The 21871-nt window shown below is 40.2% G+C and overlaps 1 protein-coding gene across 2 annotated transcripts in view; it reads right to left on the reverse strand.

Annotated features, from left to right (window-relative positions):
- The window catches only part of CPE (carboxypeptidase E), a 151913-nt gene extending 130829 nt beyond the window's left edge, over window positions 1-21084 (reverse strand). The window contains exon 1 of one of the 2 annotated variants that reach the window (XM_081543912.1): window positions 20533-21084. In XM_081543912.1, the coding sequence (XP_081400038.1) occupies window positions 20533-20836 (304 nt within the window). In that variant the 5' untranslated portion in view covers window positions 20837-21084. The remainder of the gene's footprint in view (window positions 1-20532) is intronic. The other variant, XM_081543913.1, reaches the window with a different exon arrangement.
- Between the last annotated feature and the right edge of the window lie 787 nt (window positions 21085-21871).

Consider the following 21871-nt stretch of genomic DNA (forward strand, 5'->3'; position numbering starts at 1 on the left):
ACCCACCTCCACTCAGGCAGGTGTTCTGCATCTCATCAAGATGGGAAATATGGGAGGAGAATAAGGTTTGAGGAATGATAGTAATTCCCATTACTTATTAAAGATTATTGTGTGCCATGAGCCATTATTCGCATATTACATGTGCTATCTCATTCTCTCCCCACATAAATCATGCTTGAGAGGTTTCCTGGTTTTACAGAATGAACACTGAGTCACACAGAGTTTAAATATCTTCGGCAAGGTTTCTAAGCTATTAAATGGGACAGCTGGCAACCTATGTCTCCCTTACCCCAACACTCAAATTCTCTACCACGTGTTGAATTGCACTTACAGTGAAAGTGTCCACTAGGCAGATGAATATATAAATCTGAAATTTTAAGAAGAGAAATCAGCTCAATATTTTGCAGTCATTGGCTTAGGTGAGCTGTACCTATCTCTAAGAATGAGCATGTCCACAGAGAAAGTATATAATAGAAAGAAGGAAAAAACAAGAACAGAACTCTGAGCAATGCTAACACTTGAAGGCTGAAGAGAAAGGGGAACCTCAGAAGTGACTGAGAAGATATGAGGAGAACCAGGAGAGTTACTCAGCACAAGTCAAAGAAAAGGAATTTCAAGTCACAGTAAAAGATCATGATCAATTCAGCAAGCAAAAAATTTAAATAAGGTCAAGTAAGATAAAAAATGAAAACTGCTCACTAAAATTGTTAGTTAAGAGCTAGGGTGACTCAGAACTTGTCATCCCAACCTGGACAGTTTTGAGAGTGAAAGAGAGCTCTATTAGCAAATATCTCAGGATCATGGAATATTGTCCCATGCAAACCAGGACATAAGGACACCCTGTTAAAGGGTCACCAGTCCCCTTCATGCAAACAGTTTCAATAGAGAGAAGCAGTGCAAGCCACACTGTGTGCGTTCAGAAGGAAAGTGCGATGAAGAGGTAAACAGACTAGTCTTTCAAGAATTTCGGTTTGACTGATGGGTAACAAAAAGGTTAGTGTTGTAGTGGTACACTTCCTCCACTTCCTCTGTCTGGCTCGCTCCTCTCAACTCTACTGAAGCTGCTTCCCCAAATGGCACCAATGATTTCCATCATAACATGTATTAATACAGTATCATCCCTACCATATTAGAAGCTCCTTAAAATTGGGGTGTCTCTTAATAGATAACCATTAATTTATTATTAAGAATGAATAGTTATCATTTGTGTAATAGATGCACTTGACATCTTTTCACTTCTTACTTGAAAATCCATTATGTTTATCACTCTCAAATGCAAAAGAAAAACCAACTATTCATGCTCTAACCTATTAAGCATCCTCAGTAATCATTATTTTAAAAAACATAGTGTGAGAGGATGTTTTATTGAATAGGTACATTTTTAGGTACATAAAAATTAATGTGACCATGTAAAGGTGTGTATTTAGAGAATTAAATTTATGTAACATATGTTATTTACATAATATATATAAAGCTCAAAAATAAAGCTTTTTAATTTCTAATCTCATAGCCAAGAATTATGAATTACTAATTGGCTATAATAGGCAGTGATTTGAAGTAGAATTTCTTAGTCACTTATTTCTTAAAACAACTAACACCAGAAAAACCTGTTTCTAACACCTCAGTATGTCATCCTGTATTCTTTGTCCAACAGAACTGTACCTTTTGAAACAGCTAATGCCAGATGGTCTCCTCAATAAAAAACAGCAGGAGGCAACATATTAATGCCACTCAGCAAGCAAGTCTGCAGACACTCAACCAATGGAATTAGTCTTCAGTTGCTAAGCCATTCTGTCACCATGGCAACATCTAGTTCAGAAAAAATATTGGAGTTTCAAGTTAAAAGGGCCACCCATCTTAAAATTTCAGTATCCTCCAAGCTTATGATGATCATACTTCAGCTAAAAGAACTGCCTAGATTTTCTCACTCATCTCAAATCAGACCTACCCATGAAAAGCCATTTGCCCTTTCACTTAAAAATATTTATTTACACTCAGTTTCTAACTTTATTGACTTCCTAGATAAACACATTCCATTTAAATGTGTTTTTGTGTGTTTGTATTTATGTGCACATACTTGCGGCTAATAGTTGTAAATATAATGACAAATGTTACTGCCTTAGAAAGTTTTCAGTTACATACTCTTATCAGTCTGTTATTATATCTGATTAAAGAGAATAAGCAAAGAAATAAATAATGTGGTAAGACCAGAATGACATTCTTATTATTACTTGAGATACCTAATATGAACATTCAAAGTAACAATTAAATCTTATTTTTAAAACAGCTTCATATTTAAGTTGAAATGATCATTTGCCCAAGGGAAATGATCTTATTTTACCTCATGAAAATGCAGAGAACCTGAAATAATGTTTGGAAATACACTGTAGAATCAAGATATGATGGTGAGGTGGAGAGGAGGCTTATTTTGGAAGCAAGGACACAGGGTATCTTAGAACATGGCAGCAACTCCCACTCAAATCACATGGTAAGAAGGAGAATTCTCCAAAAAGAAAGAAAGGCAAGAAGAAAAGACATAATTCAGAAGGAAAGGGGATGAAGCAAATGGTGTCTAATGTACTTATTTTTATATTTAACTAACAATATAGCTATATATAAATATATTTTTCATATCTTGGTTTTTCCACTTATAAGCCTGTGATCTCTCAGGTAAGGGAATAAATCACTTATCTCTCCGTGCTTTAGCTTCCTAATTTATAGAATAGGCATAATAATAGTACCAACTCCATAGGGGTTGAGGATTAGATGAGTTAAGCTTTTAAATAGTACTTGATATATACTGAGCATTACTTAACTGTGAGGGGGGAAAAAGTATATTCATTGTACATTTTGCAACATTTAAATTTTTTGTTTAATCTATTTCTTCTTTAAATTTGATTTTTTTCTTACTTCTACTGTTTCCTAATTTTTTTTTTTACGCTTGCCTCACTTCCTGCTTTTATTTTGTTATATTTCAGTCTGTCTTAATCTTTTTAGCCATCTTTTATTACCTTAACTTCCTATCTGAGATTTCCTATATTTGATGGCTCACTTCCTAGGAGATACCTCAAAGCCAAGTTGTAGGAGTTACGACAGACAGACTGACGCCGGCCACAAACCATGGTTGTGACACCAACAGCTCCTGCATCACCTCTGTCACCTCCCCCTAATTAAAGATGACTTCAGGAACTCATCCCAGGAAACAGAAACCTCACTGTGCAGAAAAATGCAGCTGATGGTCTGAAAAGTTTTTTTCATGAAAACTGCTGTATTTGAAATTTCCACGTAAGAGCGCATATGTATGTGCACACACACGCACACACACACACGCACGCACACACGCACACTTGCCCTTTGAAGGGAGGAGAAAAGAGCAAAGTAAATGGAACACCTTTGAGGTGCCTCCTTTTTGTGGGGAGAAAAACGTTGCAATGGTCCTAGAATTACTGACTGGATAGAGGTCAATATAATTTTTTATTTATCATACTTAAGAGAAGGGTGGAATTCCACATCTCAGAATTAGCCAGGTCCTCTGGCCCACGCATGCATGACTGGGTTGTCACATCCTGCTTCGGAAGTACTCCAGGCACCCTTGGGCCCTGCACGTAATGGATTAGCACCTTCTAGAATTAACATTTGCCAAGGGTCCTGTACAATTCCCTAACAGGAAAGAACAGCTAATACCTTTGAACTACATAGAATGCACAGCATTTATGATTTCAAGGTTTATCCTAAGTGTCTATTTAGCTTCTAAACTGAACATATACTTAACAGAAAGCAAGAAAGAAATGAAACCTGATTCACAGTCTTTTCTCTTTATTCTAATCCATGTAGATAAAAGGACTTGGAAATGATGGTAATAAGTCACTGTTTATTAGTCTGGCAAAAAGAAATGGCTGCTAATAAAACTGCCCAAAGGATCCCAGAATTACTTACTGACCCCACGACACACAGAATTCTCGCTCCCCAACCTTTTTCCTGCCCTTGCACCTGATTAGGCTCTGGGCTCCCACTCTCCTAATGCCCAACAGCTATGACTGTACACAGACCAAAAGAAGTTTAAAGTAACTATCTGAATCATTCAGACCAAACACTTTCACCTGAAATAACATGGTCATCAAATGGTAAGTAATTTACCCCAAATTAACTGAAACTACCTTGTCAGTTCACTGTGTTATTAGCCCCCTTCCTGCTCATGAGAATACAACCTCTCAAACAAACATCAGCCTGAAGATATGGGCATGTTTTTTGTTTGTCCATATCCTGATTACAAATTACCAACAGAATTTTTATCATCTACTCATCTTGGTAGAGCTTCTCAAATGGCAAGAAACAAAAAATTTCAACTATATTTTATAAATATTCTTAAATTCCTGCAATGATGAATTCCACTATTCCCTGAATAATAATTTAAGGACACACTTTACTCCAAGCATAGTTCTTATATATATTTATTATTTTACTATAGGCTATTTGTTAGATATGCAACATAATACCAATAATTCTTATACCATTGTAATGTGTTATAAAAGATTCACAAATACGGAAATGAAGTTCTTTTTATTTTTAATTGGAGTATAATTGCTTTACAATGTTGTGTTAGTTTCTGCTGTACAACAGTGTGAATCAGCTATATGTATACATAAATCCCCTTCCATTAGGCCTCCTTTCCACCCTTCCCCATCCAACCCATCTAGGTCATCACAGAGAACCGAGCTTACTTCCCTGTGCTATACAGCAGCTTCCCAATAGCTATCTAATGCCAAAAAGAAAAGAAAACCTTCTTGCACTGTGGGAATGTAAATTGATGCAACCAGTATGAAGAACAGAATGGATGTTCCTTAAAAAACTATAAATAAAACTACCATATGACCCAGAAATCCCACTACTGGGCATATACTCTGAGAAAAGCATAATGCAAAAAGACATATGTACCTGAATGTTCACTGCAGCACTATTTACAATAGCCAGGCCATGGAAGTAACCTAATCGTCCATCAACAGATGAATGAATAAAGAAGATGTGGTATAAATATACAATAGACTATTACTCAGCCATAAAAGGAACAAAATTGGGTTATTTGTAGTGATGTGGATGAACCTAGAGTCTGTCATATGGAGTGAAGTAATTCTGAAAGAGAAAAATAAATATCATATTTTAATGCATATATATGAAATCTAGAAAAATGATACTGGAGATGCAGACATAGAGAACAGACTTACAGGCACCGTGGGGGAAGGAGAAGACAGGGCAAGTTGAAATACTGGAGATAAAATTCTTTAAGAAACTGTATGCTGATGGTTTAGAAAAATTCTCAATAAATATGTAATCCTCTTTTGTACAAACAACTTTTTTCACATCAAAATATAATGTAGACACTTGAACAGGTCAATACAAGTACTATTTTTCTGAAAGGAAACCTCACCCAATTTCAGTTATTTATATTCCATGCACTTAACCTCCACCAATACAACATATGATTCATTCTGCTTGCTGCACAAATCTCAAATTAGCTTACAAACCATAACCCAAAGGCTCTCACCCAGTGTTAACATTCTCTTGGGATCAGGATTCCAATTTGGAATACACAACCCAGGAATCTGGAAGTATACTGTAAATGATCAGTAAGATGGGGGACATGTGGCTGACATTCCAAAAAAATGCCTTTATGGCTTCTAGGAAGCACTGGGGTATAGTGTATATCTGATCTTTGTTAATAAGGTTAATAATTTCTTGTTTCATAACTTCTGTATAACTTTCTTTCCTTGGACAACCTCTGGTTTTGGCGATACTGAAACAAGATTAAGTACTTCATCCCATCTCCCAAAGCAGCCTACCACACAAAGCATCACAGAGTGTGGAGGATTCTGTGATGTCTCCATTCACAATGTCTGTTATCCCCAAAGTTCTCCTGAGACATTGTCTTTCTGTCCCTCTCTGACTCTCCACCAACCCTCTGAAACTATGCCTCTTCTTTTTATTCAACTTAGCCCGTTCCTGAACCCCAAAGACCCAGGTCTCAAAAGAGTTCATTAGAGCAGCCTTTCAACAAAAGCTTGTTTCTTCCTTGAGAAAGGGTTCTACTGCCAAGAAAAATAAGATTTTCTGTATATACTTACAGTATGCCAAAGTGATTTAACCTCAGTCCTTTCTGAATTTCTTGCCTCTCAACATACTTTCCCACCACCCAAGTCCTACTATTCTACCTGGAAACACAGACCCATTTACAGATTATAGATCAGGAAACTGCGCTAAAGAATTGAAAATACACTAAGTTACATTCCTGTACACACCAGCACAGACTTCAGTCCACATAAATAATTCATGACTCTTATTGGCCACAGAATAAACAGTTATATTTATCCCCCATCTGTATACATTGCTGTGGGGAATATTTTGAGAATAATGCCCAGCCTCCTATATCAGGAAATGGGTTCTAGCCTTCAAGGCTCTATAAGCTTGAACATAGTGTTTAAAAATCTCTCTGAAACAATTTATTCATTTTTAAAATAAGAGTACTCCCTTCAGCTAGGGGAAAAGCCTATAATTCAGTGTTTCACAATTCTACGTAACATTAATGAAGATTGGGTTTAACATAAGGAGTAATTCAAAATAAATTTAACCTAATCAAAAATGTATAATTGTAAATAATAAATCTTCATAGTGAAATTTTCTCCCAAAAGCATTCAACAAACTACACAATCATAGTTAAGTGTTAGATAAGAGTAGCCAGATGAATGTTCTAGAGGGGCTGCAGTACATGAAGAAAAACTACGGGTTGCATCTTCCTTCAACAACTCAGACTATAGCACTTCTTGTTTTGGTTCTTATTTTGTTGTTAAATACAGTTTTTGAAATGCATAAATGGGTTGTATATAACTGCTGGAAACTGGCCTAATAAAATCAAAATTACTTGACATCTTTTTACTCTGTGCCTTTAAGAGAGTGTTCAGTAATAGCTACCTCGAGGGGCTTCCCTGGTGGCTCAGATGGTAAGGAATCTGCCTGCAATGTGGGAGACCCAGGTTTGATCCCTGGGTTGGGAAGATCCCCTGGAAATGGCAACTCACTCTAGTATTCTTGCCTGGAGAATCCTATGAACAGGGGGGCCTGGCAGGCTACAGTCTGTGGGGTTGCAAAGAGGCAGACATTACTGAGCAACTAACCCTGAGGGGAAAGGAATTGTTCCTGTACCTTCAGGTGAAAAGGAATTATTATCTATTACAATGTAATACATACTATATGCTTAATATCATTACACTTATATGATAACTATATCATTATATATATATATATACATATATATATATATATACACACACATATTTGTTGTTGTTGTTCAGTCATCAAGTCATGTCTGACTCTTTGCGACCCCTTGGACTGGAAGGGATTCTTGTCCCTCACCATCTCCCGGAGTTTGCCCAAGATCATGTCCATTGAATCAGTGATGTCATCCAACCATCTCATCCTCTGTTGCCCTCTTCTCCTTCTGCTTTCAATCCTTCCCAGCATCAGAGTCTTTTTCAACGAGTTGGCTCTTCACATCAGGTGGCCAAAGCTTCAGTCATCAGTCATTCCAACAAGTATTCAGGGTTGATTTCCTTTAAAATTGACTGGCTTGATCTCCTTGCTGTCCAAGGGACTCTCAAGAGTCTTCTCCAGTGCCACAGTTCAAAAGCATCAATTCTTAAGTGCTCTGCCTTCTTTATGGTCCAGCTCTCACATGCATATGTGACCTTTGTTGGCAAAGTGATGTCTTTGCTTTTTAATACACTGTCTAGGTTTGTCATAGCTTTCCTTCCAAGAAGCAATCCTCTTCGAATTTCATGGCTGCAGTCAACATCTGTAGTAATTTTAGAGTTCAAGAAGAGGAAATCTGTCACTGTTTCCACCTTTTTCCCTTCTATTTGCCATGAAGTAACGGGAAAATCCCATGGACGGAGAAGCCTGATAGGCTGCAGTCCATGGGGTCTCGAAGAGTTGGACACGGCTAAGCGACTTCACTTTCACTTTTCACTTTCATGCATTGGAGAAGGAAATGGCAAACCACTCCAGTACTCTTGCCTGGAGAATCCCAGGGACAGTGGAGCCTGGTGGGCTGCCGTCTATGGGGTCGCACCGAGTCGGACACGACTGAAGTGACTTAGCAGCAGCAGCAGCAATGGGACCAGATGCCATGATTTCAGTTTTGTTTTGTTTTTTAATATTGAGTTTCAAGCCAGCTGTTTCACTCTCCTCTTTCACCCTCATCCCTTTCATGAATCACTGCCTTGTCATGATGAAGGGTTGCATAACTCAGTGAAGCTATGAGCCATGCCATAGCGGGCCACCCAAGACAGATAAGACATAGTTCAGACAAAATGTGATCCACTGGAGAAGGGAATGGCAAACCACTCTAGTATACATGCCATGAGAACCCCATGAACTGTATAAAAAGGCAAAAAGATATATACATATCTGTCCAAGGGACTCTCAAGAGTCTTCTCCAGCACCAGAGTTCAAAAGCATATATATATCATAACCTTCATCTCAAATAGTTTTACCCTCATGATGAGGGAAATCAACCCTAAAGGATAACACTCTAAAAACTATATTATCTCTAACAAGGTGGAAATGTCAAGTTAATGGAATGTGTCATTATTTCACATTAATGGAATATAATCATATGTCACAATGCTAACTGAATATAGCTATGACACCACCATTGGGATAGTGGAGAAAAAGACATAAGATGCATCAATGATCTAATACTGGCACAGAATGAAGTCCTCTCATCTACTTTCCAGATGTGGTTCATCCTTTAAGACCTGCTCAAATCCCCACATCCTTCTGAACGCCTTCCTTTGATGATCTCTGCCAACTTACTGTAGAAATTGAATTATACCTTCATATTAAGAACCCAGTTAAAAACTGCCGTGTGCTGCTCCTTTTGTAAGTACCTCTTCAATGTTCAGAATGTCACTAAAACAGCAGGCACTTGGCTATTCTTGTGAAGTACATTACAGATACAAATATAATAGCACACACAGTAATGAAAGATGCACTTCATTCTGCCCTGTGCTATTCAAGGGTTTGAGTTTTAAGTGTGAACTGGTTTAAAAGCATTTCTATCTGGTATTTCCAAATGTCTAGTGAATGAATGCCTTCAGTTTTCTTGGTAATTTGTACAATTAGGGTGATTTATACCTGCAAGGTTAATATGATATAAAAATACTAAAGTGTTACTACTTTGGTCTGGAAACAGGACATCATGGAAAGTCTGGTATGAACTAGCTACAAAGGAGAGCCTTCTTGGCCTCTTGGAAATGCTGGTAAGGGTATGAATGTTTTGCCTATGCTACTGTCTTTACAGAGGCTATACATTACCTTTATTCTATAAATTTTTGGGGAAATACCAGCCAGCCTCACTCTCTGTAGATTCACTTCAGAAACACATTTTCATTCATTCCCTCTCCTTGTGCACACATGGCATAGAATTACTGCAGCCAACGATTCAGCCTCAATGTTACAAAAACAACAGCAACAATACAAGTTTTAAAACTATTCAGGAAAAATGCTTGATGTTCCTGAAAGTTATGTGTCATTTTTAAAAATATACTTTGTGCAAACTGAAATAGAGTCCAAAGAGAAGTCCAAATCCCTGCCACCCAGTGATTTGAATCAACCATGGAAAGCACACCAAAAGGTCTAGAAATAATGTGAAAGATGTCTCAGAAATATTAAAGACATTAATCACATATTTCATGGCTTTTACCATTAGTTCAAGACCTAGAGTTGTCCTCAACATACAGCCCTCATATAGACACCAGAGTGAAATTCTGTCAATGAGATTTCTCCAGGTCATCCACAGGTAACAGTGAAGAATGACAAATTAGGCACTAAGGTGGGTTTGAAAAGTACGTGAGATTGTGTAAAATACACATGTGAACCAGTTCCCCATGGATACTGAAGGATGACTGCACAGACTTAACCAAAATGTGCATTATTTAAAGACTCAAATTGCTCCTTCTACAGCTGTTAAAAATAACTTCCTTAAAAAATAAACACCTGAAGTTACCTGTCTTTTTTACAGTGTAACTGTTCTTAATATATTCACTAAGATTTTTCAAAATGTAAGCAACAGCAATTTATGTGCCTTTTAATAGGGAATTAAGATCATTGTGACAAGGTCTCTAAAAAACAAGACAATCCACATTTCTAATTTTTCTTTTAAATATCTCTTTTCAACAACAGGCAAACTCTCCTTGGATCTTTAAGTCCCCATAAAGATAAATATTATCTAATTCCTCACCCATGATAGGTATGAAAAAGCTGTTTATTTAGGACCAAACTGGAGATTATTTATGGGGATCCATGAAGTAAATGGAGAAGGAAATGGCAACCCACTCCAGTATTCTTGCCTAGAGAATCCTAGGGACGGTGGAGCCTGGTGAGCTGCCGTTTATGGGGTCACACAGAGTCGGACACGACTGAAGCAACTTAGCAGCAGCATGAAGTAAATGAGCCAGGACAACATGGGTTTGTGCATGCTAAGTCGCTTCAGTCATGTCCAGCTCTGTGCAACCCTTTGGACTGTAGCCCATCAGGCTCCTCTGTCTATGGAATTTTCCAGGCAAGAACCCTGGAGTGGGTTTTCAGGTCCTCCTCCAGAGGATTCTCCTGACCCAGGGATCAAACCCAGGTCTCCCACGTTTGCAGGCAGGTTCTTTACCATCTGTGCCACCAAGGAAGCCCCACATTTATCAGAGGAAAGCCTCCCAGCTGATATCCAGATGACAACCCTTTCTTATTCTAATACCCACAGAAGAGGAGGAAGCAGGGTGGGAGGAGCAGAAGAACAGGAAAGGCTACATCCATCTATTATGGTCTCCAAACTCGTCTCAGAGGGTACCCACGCAGAATCCTCATGAAAGGCAAGGCAAATGTGGCCAAACATTTAAAATCCTGGTGGAATATATGACCATATTTAAAGAGGAAATAATAGCCCAAGAAAATTCTCTGGAAAAAAAAAATTTTGAGAAATGATTTTTCATATAAGCCACTTATATAAAAGAGAAAATTCTTTAATTTCTGATAAAAGCTACAGATAAAAGTAAAAACAATTAAAATGAAGGGATTCTATAGATACAAGTGAAATTTAAAATAATGTAAAATGACTGCTCCACTCATGATTATCCCACCATCATCAAGACTTAGACAAAACCTACATGTCTATATGATATTTTAGTCTACATGTCAATATAGCACTAGTCACTATATATCTATAAAATATTTACATGAGAAATATTCATATTTTGCATTGCATTAGCATCTTCCAAAAACTGAATTTGACTCGAGAGAATATATTTAACAAGCAGATTTGTCTCTATATATTTCACTATATAGGTCCCTGCTGATTTTATAGAGTTAGTGCTGTTTCCCAAAGTATATTAACTTAATTTTCATGAGGCTGATTATGTGCAGAATCTGGCCTAACATAATATACTGAGTTCCACAGTGAATAAGACTGGTTTTCTCTAATAAAATTTTTAAAATTGTGCTGAACAACATCACAACTTGAGACAAATGGAGCTATTTTAATAGAACTATCATACTTTAAAAGCAGATGTCCAGCGCCACACCTAAAACACAAAAGGGCAAAAACCATTTTATTTTGCAAATGTCTAAGATTTCCAGTAGTTTGACTTGCAGATACTGTCTTTATATCCACTACATCAAGAATAGCATAAGGAAATATTTGACCCTTGCATCTATGTCCAGCATACATTTTGAAGAATCAAAGGATGTGTCCACTAGTTATGTGCATGTGTGCATACTAAGCCGCTTCAATCGTGTCCAACTATTTGCAACCCTATGGACTATGGCCCACCAGACTCCTCGATCCATGGGATTCTCCAGGCAAGAATGCTGGAGTGAGTTGCCATGCCCTCCTCCGGGGGGGATGTTCCCTACCCAGGGATTGAACCCATGTCTCTTATGTCTCCTGCATTGGCAGACAGGTTCTTTACCACTAGCGTCACCTGGGGAGTCCATCCACTGGCTATACAACATGTCAGTTAAGCTCAACATTCATGAAAGAGTGAATCTAAGACCAATACCCAAATACACATTTCAGTACACTAAGGAACTGCCTGAAAGGGTGACTGGCAGATAAAGGCAAATAGCATGTACATCATGAATATTCATTAACTATTCCCTAAATTAAATTGACAGCACAAGCTATATTAACAAAAGCCTATAGTTTCTTTTCATCTTGCAAAGTTGATTCCAGCTTAGAATGCTACATAGCAATTTTTATAATGGTTATGAGAAAAGGTTGTTTTAAAAATTACCCCTTGTCCAGGAAGAGAAACATACGAAGTATTTAGAACATTGATCAGGGAGGTGAGGGTCCAACCTGTATATTCAAGTTATCCCACCCTGAACTCATGGTCAAAGCTTATGATTTGTACAATCTGCTGAACTGAACACTAGAAACAAGACATTTCCTGGGGGAAAAAAAATTACAGCATGGCAATGAAGGGAAATTTTTTGGTTTTGAATATTTTAGGCTATAGAGGAAGAGAAGTCAGGCAGGTCCACTCTGGCAGCATCACATGTAGGACCTACACATTTGAGTAGTTGCCTGCATGTGCAAATACATGAGATAATTGTTGCCTTTCCTAATTACCTTGACATGAATCACCACAGCAAGGGAATTTTGTTAGAATCCGTAGAAGTCCCATTTAAAAAATAAGTAACCTGTGTCCACTTTTTAAATATTAAAATTTCTATTTGAAATCAAGTACCTTTAATATCAGCAGCATTATTATTATCGAACTATGGTGTCAGAGTGATTTCACAGTAAATAGATCTCTATTTAGAAAACAAAATATTTACTGGTAGTAGAAAGTTGTTTCAGGGTTTACTATCATAATTAACTTGCTTATTTTTGTTTTGTTTAAGAATCAACTCTGTAACTCTGTACAAAAGCTACCCTCAAAATTACTAATTGTGAAAAAGTCGAAGATAAATCATTCTAACATATTAAGAGACACTGACAACACAAACAGTCCCTTCTTCGAGGCCATATTGTATCAGAAAGAGCTGGCTGCTAGAAGGCCTAGGAAAACTTCATCCTGAATTTCAAAAGAGAGAGAAACATTCACGGAGCAAAGGACTGGCAGCAATTCTCATAATTAACATGCTTAGTCACTTAGTCACTTCAGTCGTGTCTAACTCTGTGCAACCTATAGTCACATGGACTGTAGCCCACCAGGCTCCTCTGTCCATGGGATTCTCCAGGCAGGAATACTGGAGTGGGTTGCCACGCCCTCCTTCAGGGGATCTTCCTGAGCCACGGATCGAACCCTGTTCTCCTGCATTGTAGACAGGTTCTTTACCACTGAGCCACCAGGGAAGCCCCAAATCTTTATGCTACTGCTCTTCAAAGAACTCGGAGAAGGCAATGGCAACCCACTCCAGTACTCTCGCCTGGAGAATCCCATGGACAGAGGAGCCTGGTAGGCTGCAGTCCTTGGGGTGTCGCTAGGAGTCGGACACGACTGAGCGACTTCACTTGCACTTTTCACTTTCATGCATTGGAGAAGGAAATGGCAACCTACTCCAGTATTCTTGCCTGGAGAATCCCGGGGATGGGGGAGCCTGGCAGGCTGCTGTCTATGGGGTCGCACAGAGTCGGACACAACTGAAGCGACTTGGCAGCAGCTTCAAAGAACTGTGGAAACACGAAGAAAAGATCCCGGTGCGGGTAAGAAAATTAGGCAGGGGTGAGAAAGGATTCGAAGATCTTTCACCTAAACTGAGTCAGTAAAAGAATAAAGCAATCAGGACCGGAGCACTTTCATTATAAATTCTTCAGAAAAATTAGTTTGTTTGCCAAAGTAAATCCTGGAGTTGCCCTAGGTTTATTTAGCTACCTGAAGATACAGTCATAAAGACATTCTCAAGTAATGATGAACAGTTTCACTGTTTCTACTTAATGAAGCAAAATAAGATGTCAAACTGAAGCAAAGAAGGAATGGCCTACATTTAAAAAATGGAGAGAAGACAAACACTTGTTAACAAGGATACCCAGATAACGGGAAGAAGTCCCTCAGAGCCTCCCACTGGGCTTATGCAGATGGGCTTCCACTGTAACAGATGAGCATCCAAGGGCTCCCGTGAGGACCAGCCAAGAAGGCCCCCTTCCAATGGGGAAAGCCGATGGAGCACATGCTAGACCAATGCGCAATCATAAAGAAACATTTTAACAAATCAGCCCATGTTCTTAATTACTACATGAAAGCAACTTCATTAAATTATTTTCTATATTACTTTGGTCTCACAGCAGCCGTGTGAGGTTTGAGTTCTTAAAGTATTCCTCTGGCAACCCACTTCAGTATTCTTGCCTGGGAAATCCCACGGACAGAGGGAGCCTGGCAGGCTACAGCCCACGGAGTCGAAAAAGAGTCAGACACGACTTTAGCAAATAAACAACAACGATTTTACTGACAAGAAAAGGAGGTAAACAGAAGTTAAAAGGATGAAGCTACTTAACAATAAAAGAATTGGAATGCATTTGTCACTTTAATCTTTCCAATCAAAAGTATCTGTCCTCAAAATCATGTTCTCAATTCAATAAGCATATCTTAAGAGATTATATAAGTCATTAAGTTAGCTATTTATGGACAAAAAAAAAAAATTGGAAAACATATGCTCCACATCCCTGAGGAACTCCTTATTTGAGTGTCTCCGCTAAAGAATTACCAAATAAATCCCTCAAAATATGAAAATGAATAATAATAAGGACTGCAAGGAGATCCAACCAGTCCATCCTAAAGGAGATCAGTCCTGGGTGTTCATTGGAAGGACTGATGTTGAAGCTGAAACTCCAATACTTTGGCCACCTGATGAGAAGAGCTGACTCATTTGAAAAGACCCTGATGCTGGGAAGGATTGGGGGCAGGAGGAGAAGGGGACGACAGAGGAAGAGATGGCTGGATGGCATCACCGACTTGATGGACATGGGTTTGGGTGGACTCCGGGAGTTGGTGATGGACAGGGAGGCCTGGCGTGCTGCGGTTCATGGGGTCGCAAAGAGTCAGACACGACTGAGCGACTGAACTGCCTGACTGACTGAGTGCTATACTTTTCAAACTAGTGTAATACCAGGTACAAGATAAGCTCCTTGGGGACAAAAAGAAGTTCCATGGTGAAAATACTGTAGGGTATACAGTTGGAGGTTTGAAACACACACTAGCATATTTCAAGTCTTGCCACATGCAAACCTTTTTGTCTTTTGTTTACATAATTCTTTTCAAACCAAGCTTAACTAATATTCCATTAAATACACTTTGGGAAAAGCCGGTTATGTGTCACTTCTTCTTCTGGAGCTGTTTTTGTATTTGTCAAAAATAGCTTTCCCAAAGAACTACAAAGGTGAGTATTGGAATATCCTCTGCGCTACACAGTGGGGGAGATGCTGGCAGATGGTTCCTTTGCGGCCTCTCAAATCAGTTTTCACAGAAACACACTTATTTTATCTGAGCACAGGATATAAGGTTAGGGGCCAGCTCAATTTCCACTCTTCCTTTAGCCAATCACAAGTCAATCAAATACATTATTTCTGGCAAGAGCTACATTGACTGACTTGGATCTAAAAATAACTCTTGACCACATGTAGTACATCTAGATCCTTCTCCAGAATCTAAAATCAATATTCACCAGTTGTAAGGTGTTATTCAGCTGTAAGCATTTCCCACTAATACACACTAATCTAGTATTAAAAGAGGCCATACAAAATAATCAAAATCCCCACTTCTTTTTTTTTTTTTTTGAGTTGTGTAGAAATTTTGCCAGCATTTAATGTTCCATCACAATATTTGGCAAATGCACACTGGCATTCATACACTTTAAATCTGAACAGATTTGAGGAGGAACAAGTCCAAAATAATCATTCCAGACTTTGAGAGAGGAAAGTCTATGCCCTAAAGAACATTTCTAGGAAAACATTTTAGCTATAAATCAGATTTACTTCCCAAGAGCAATTTTAAACTACATGTAAAAGAATTAAGAGCTTTAAACAAACTAAGCTTAACTCATGTTTAGCCCTGAGAGGAGTGGTATAGGAAAACATGTTCCATTGCTTAAACATAAATTGATAAAGGTTTCTTTTATGAGTATTGCAATGATGAATATGTATGCCTAGGAAAGCATATGTTTGGGTTCAAGCATATGAGCCCCTATGTGTAGAAATATTTTAAATGCATAAAATATAAGCAAACAGAAAGAAAAATGGGAAATAAGAACAGGCTTGGCAGGTATATCTCAAGGGAACACATCTGAGTGCAGAGTCTACATCTTAGCTGAGCCTCTATCCCAGCCCCAGGTCTGGAGTCCAGATTCACGACGTGTGAGGAGATGAGACTGGGGCCAAGACCATGCGCAGGTCTTCTGAGGATGGCTAGACCCACCGCCCTCCTCCAGATCTATTCAGTCCTCCAAAGTAACGAAAACGATAACTGAGATCCAGCAGCCAGCTGGCCAGAATAGATGTTGATATTCCTCCCTCACCAATTCCAAATAGAATTTTCTTTCCCTTGTGATGAATTCAAATGCAGAATACCTGAGAGAATACATCATTTTCAGGAGAGCAGTTCAGATTCAGCCCATGCCCTGGTGCCAAACAAGTCTGATGATCATTTTTTTTCCACTTTGGGAGGGAGTTGGCGGGATCAAGGAACACCCTCTGTCCATAACTGCAAATCTAACCACGTCAACTTCTACCACAGAGAAAGACTTGATGTTGTCTTGTTTTGGGAGGGTTTTTCTATGATGATACTAAATATTTGGGCATGATCTACAATTTTATTTTTTCCCGCCCCCCCCCGATCTACAATTTTTTAAAGTTCGGGAAAATAACTTAGATTAAGAAGACACGTGACCCCTCCCTCATGTTGGAAGATAAAGTGAGTATGGCAACTTCCTCAATGTTTAAGTCAAGTAAACAAACTTGTTAAGCTAAACATTATTTCTGAGTAACTTCATCAGAAACATTACTTCAACCCTCCCCAAAACACTTACAATATGAAAACAGTTGAGGTACATTGGAATTGGTAAATTTCAGTAATCAGTATATCCCTACCTTCTCATCATCCATTCTTCAATAACCAAATGCCCCTGACCTAATGTCCATTGTCTCCTTTCTCGGGGCCTCCCACTCCCTTCTTGCAGCCCTGACGACCTTTAAACTGTCCTCCAACCTCCCAACTCTCAATCTCCCACAGAGCGAGGACCATCCTGTGTACAACCCATGTACACAGGATGTACAACCCACTATACAACCCATGTAAGTTGGCTCACCTAGTGTGTGGGTGTTCAAAACACACTGAATTGATGCATTTCTCTCTCAAAATAAGTATGAAAATTCCTTTTCATTCCTTAAAATATTTTAATCTAAAAAGGAATATGAAGGCCATTTAAGAACAGTGACTACATCCCTTCATTTAAAACTTCCTAAAAGTTAATTCCCACAAGTGCTATTAAACTCATATACTGATCCAACCTCTGCACCCAAAGCCAGTGCTCTAGGACAACCCAGAGTGGTAGGGGGTAGGATGGGGAGGGAGATGGGTGGGGGATTCAGGATGGGGGGACACATGCATACCTGTGGCAAATTCATGTTGATGCATGGCAAAAACCACCACAATACTGCAAAGTAATTATCCTCCAGTTAAATAATTGGAAACAAACAAACAAAAAAAGACAGGGGCTTTCCTGGTGGCCAAGTGGTTAAGAATTTGCCTTACAATGCAGCAGACGTGGGTGAAACCCTTGTCGGGAAACTAAAATCCCCCATGCTATGGGGCAACTGGGCTCATGTGCCTCAACTAAAGAACGTGCATGCTGCAACTACTGGAGCCCACACATGACAACTGGAGAGTCCATGTGCCAAAGCAAAAACTCACACCTGACCAACAAAGACCAGATGCAGCCAAATAAATAAATAATTTTTTAAGAAAAAACAATAGGCGCCACATGGAGTTGCTCATGCTAAAGCCTCACAAGACCAAACCAAGACTAAATTACAGTTTGGGCTCTTTCAGAAATGAAATCTTAACCCAATCAATTAGGAATCCTGTGATCAGTACAACGTCCTGTAAAAGGGAGTAACTTTGCAATAAGCAACCCATTTTTTTGCCTAGTGTAACTTCCTTGTTCCTGCTCCCATCTACCTATAAGTCTTTCATTTTGTACAAATGTTAGGAACATCTTTCTATCTGCTAGATTGAATGATGTTCAATTCATGACTCACCCAACAGTCAATAACATCTTTAAAATTTACTCAGTTGATTTTTTTTTTTAATTAGTTCCCTGAAGATTTCCAACCTGTTCATCTTTTCTTAAAAGGTGGTGGAGGGGGAAATCACCCCGTGTTTTTCATGCTGGCTCATAAACGTTTATTGCAACCTTTAAAAATACAATTGGTAGACATTTTGTATTCTATTTACTAAGTAATACCATGAACTTAGTTTCCTTCATTTAATAAGCAGTAAAGCAGGTAATGTAAATATTTCTTTCTTCACCTTCTTAAAATGAGTTAAGTTGCTGTATTTTGTGTTTAAAAGGAACAAAACATAGAAGGCACTGTGTTATTCAGCACATGACTGACTCCTCTTTTTCCCTAATGTGACCTGAGTGCCTGCTGTGTGCCAGCCCTGGCCGGGGTGCCGGAGACACAGCTCTACCCCAAGGAGCCTAGAGCTGGAGAAGGGGACCTGCAGATCTTGACAGACTATACATTTCAGATATTTAAGCAAAAGAAGTATGGTTTTCATTTTCAAAAGCATATCAAATTTTAACAGTAATATCACTTTACAATTTGTTTCTAAACTTGAAGACAACAAAAAGTAAACATTTGCTTTCAGATGATCTCTTTGAAGAAACAACAAAATCTGAGGAGCAATCTATGCTAGAATACCAAAGGTTCCAATTAAATAGGCAGGCGAATCACAAATATTTAGATTCTCTTTATCTAAACCTAAGATGTCTTGACTTCAATTATCTAAAATAACTGAAAATGAGATTTCACATATAACATTTTTCTTTATCTTCAGATACAAATATGAAATTAACTTTCCAAATTTCCGATTCTACATGCTGAATTGTGCTAGAGAGCATTCAGTTCAGTTCAGTTCAGTCGCTCAGTCGTGTCCTACTCTTTGTGATCCCATGGACTGCAGCACGCCAGGCCTCCCTGTCTATCACCAACTCCCGAAACCTACTCAAACTCATGTCTATTGCATCGGTGATGCCATCCAACCATCTCATCCTCTGTTGTCCCCTTCTTCTCCCGCCTTCAATCTTTCCCAGCATCAGAGAGCATTACTGAAAATGCTTTCCAGGATCTAGTTTTAGGGTTTTGATGGCAAAATTATACAAACCTTTCCATTTACATTATTTGAAGGTAAGAAACGTTTCCCATTTTACTAAAAATTTACTATTGATCAGACCATACTCCTTCCATTTGAAGATCAAAGTGTCTCCATGGATCACATATTTTAATCCCATCTCAGTTTGGTTCTTAAATATCATTATAAAACTATTCTGGCCCTACATTTGAGAGTTTTTACCTGTTTTCTTGCTTTCTTTGTCATTAAAAAAGGAAAAAAAAAAGCATACCATGCTGATGTAATTAGCCCAGATTACTTTAACCTTTATGGTCATAAGACTAGGCCTTAAAAGCTATATTATTTTCAAAGAGCGAAGAAAAAGAAGGACCAAGAACATTTTTCAAAATATCTCTTTATTAATACCAATGGTGTAACATTTAACATACATTAAAACATGCCCTAACACACTCAAGAGGAAGATGAATAACATGGTCATATGGGAACATCCATTGTAATAAAATCCTGATCGCAAACTACTCATCTGCAAGGGCTAGAACAGAAAAGAAAAGAAAAAAAAAAAAAGGAATATTCCTTTTTCCTTAAAAAGACTGTGCAGTTTTGAGATCGGAATGCCTGCCAGAGGCGGTTTATCACCCTCTACCCGCCAGTGTTACCAAGATCCTTAACATCCCAGCAGCGCGTGTTACCTAACACGCACACACAGGTAGAGATGGATACCTAAAGCCTCCAAGGCCAATGAACTGGTCCTCTGGAAATTAGGAAACGAATGATAAATGACTTTTCCTCATTTCCTCAATCCCTGCCTTCTGCACCTTCTCGTTCTACTCCAGCTTGCAAGGAAGGACGACCTCCTTCCTGAGGCCTCAGTTATTCCCTACGGTCTTAGGCACAGCGCAGTGGGGGCTGACAGCGGGTTTGCGGGGGCGCAGATTTGTTTGCTGCGCCCCCACCTCCATCGGCGGCAGCCCCTCCGGCCTGGGCTGACCCAAGGGGCAGGGGTGTGCAAGGCTGGGGAGGACAGCCAGCCGACAGGGCTTGGCAAGTGCCAGCGCCAGCCCTCCCCCCGCGTCCACTTTCCACCCCGGGTGCCTCTCGCCCTCCTCTCCCACCGCCGGGCCACCCCGCGCGGCTCCCTTACCCGGCTCGTGGACGCCGGGACTGTCGGACAGCTCGAGCACCAGCAGCTCGCGGCCCTCGAAGCTGCGCCCCACCGTGTAGATCCTGCTGACCGCGGCGCACTGCAGCCACACGGACACGAGCGCCTCACGAAGCTCTGGGTAGCGGTGGTACTCGAAGGAGATGCCGTCCTCCTGCGGCCGCCGGCGCCGCCTCGCGCCAGCCGCAGGGCCGCCAGCCCCCCGGGCCTCGGCGCCTAGCAGCCACGCGCAGGCGGCCAGCGAGCCGCAGAGCGCCAGCAGTGCGCAGCCCCCTCGCCGGGCCATCGCGTCCCGCGCCTCCTGTGCGGCCTCCTCTGGGCCCGGAACCTCGGGGCGCACGGCCTGCGGGTCCCCTCGACTCGCCTCCCGGCGGCCTGGAGCGCGGAGGGCAGCGAAGACCTAAGCAGGGACCGCGGAGCAAGCGAGGAGCGCAGGACGCACCGCCGCCGAGTGCGGGACGCAAGGGAGGCGGCGTGGTGCCGGGCGAGGCGCACGGGCGGGGCAGCGAGGGCGGCGCCGCCGGCCGGATTCGCGGCTAACCGGGGGCCGCTATGCGATTTGCGGGCTTGGAGCCACGTCAGAGTCGAATGGCGCCGCTAGGACCCAGGTGAGATGACAGCTAAGGTCGGATGTGGGCACATTGCTGTCATCATTGAGAGACCCGTGACAGTGCCTGGGGCGGGGGAGAACCCCCTGAAATTGTTAGTGAGTCTTTTATCGTGCCGTCAGTTCCAAACCGACCGGGTTTCCATCTTGATGCTCCTAAGATTAGAGAATATTCCAGAAAAAAAATAATAAAAAAACCCACAAAGGCAGCCACTTGCCTTCTGCCCGTGATGTGTCTTTAATAATTAAATTGATAGTTCAAACACAAACCCACCGGTTGGATGTTCATTGATTGCACGGTCTGTCTGAAAAACAGAACACTGGGCACTTGGATTTAGAGGTTTAAGAAACTGAAAATGCGTTCTATCGATTTGCAGATAGTGTCTTTAATTGTATTTATGCACATACCTGCCTTCTTCCAGCGGGGAAGGAAAAGAGTAAGACAATGTCATCTGCCAATGTCTGTGCTGCCCCGCTTCTGTAATTCCTGTGGCAAAAGCAGAGTACAGCCCGAGCGCTGGTCAAGGGATTTAGTTGGGTATTAAGGTTAAATCTTTCCAAAACAGCTTTTCCGGGTGGTTCAGGCTCAGAGTCTCTTACCTGGTTGTAACTAAGATGCTGCCAGGACTGTAGTCATCTGAAGGCTTGACTGAGGCTAGAGAATCTTCTTCCAAAAAAAAAAAGTTAAAAATCAAAACTGTTACAGAAAGAAAA

The sequence above is a fragment of the Giraffa tippelskirchi genome, chromosome 11 (genome assembly GCF_054371585.1).
Source record: "Giraffa tippelskirchi isolate mGirTip1 chromosome 11, T2T-mGirTip1v1.2.pri, whole genome shotgun sequence".
NCBI classification, from domain to species: Eukaryota; Metazoa; Chordata; class Mammalia; order Artiodactyla; family Giraffidae; genus Giraffa; species Giraffa tippelskirchi.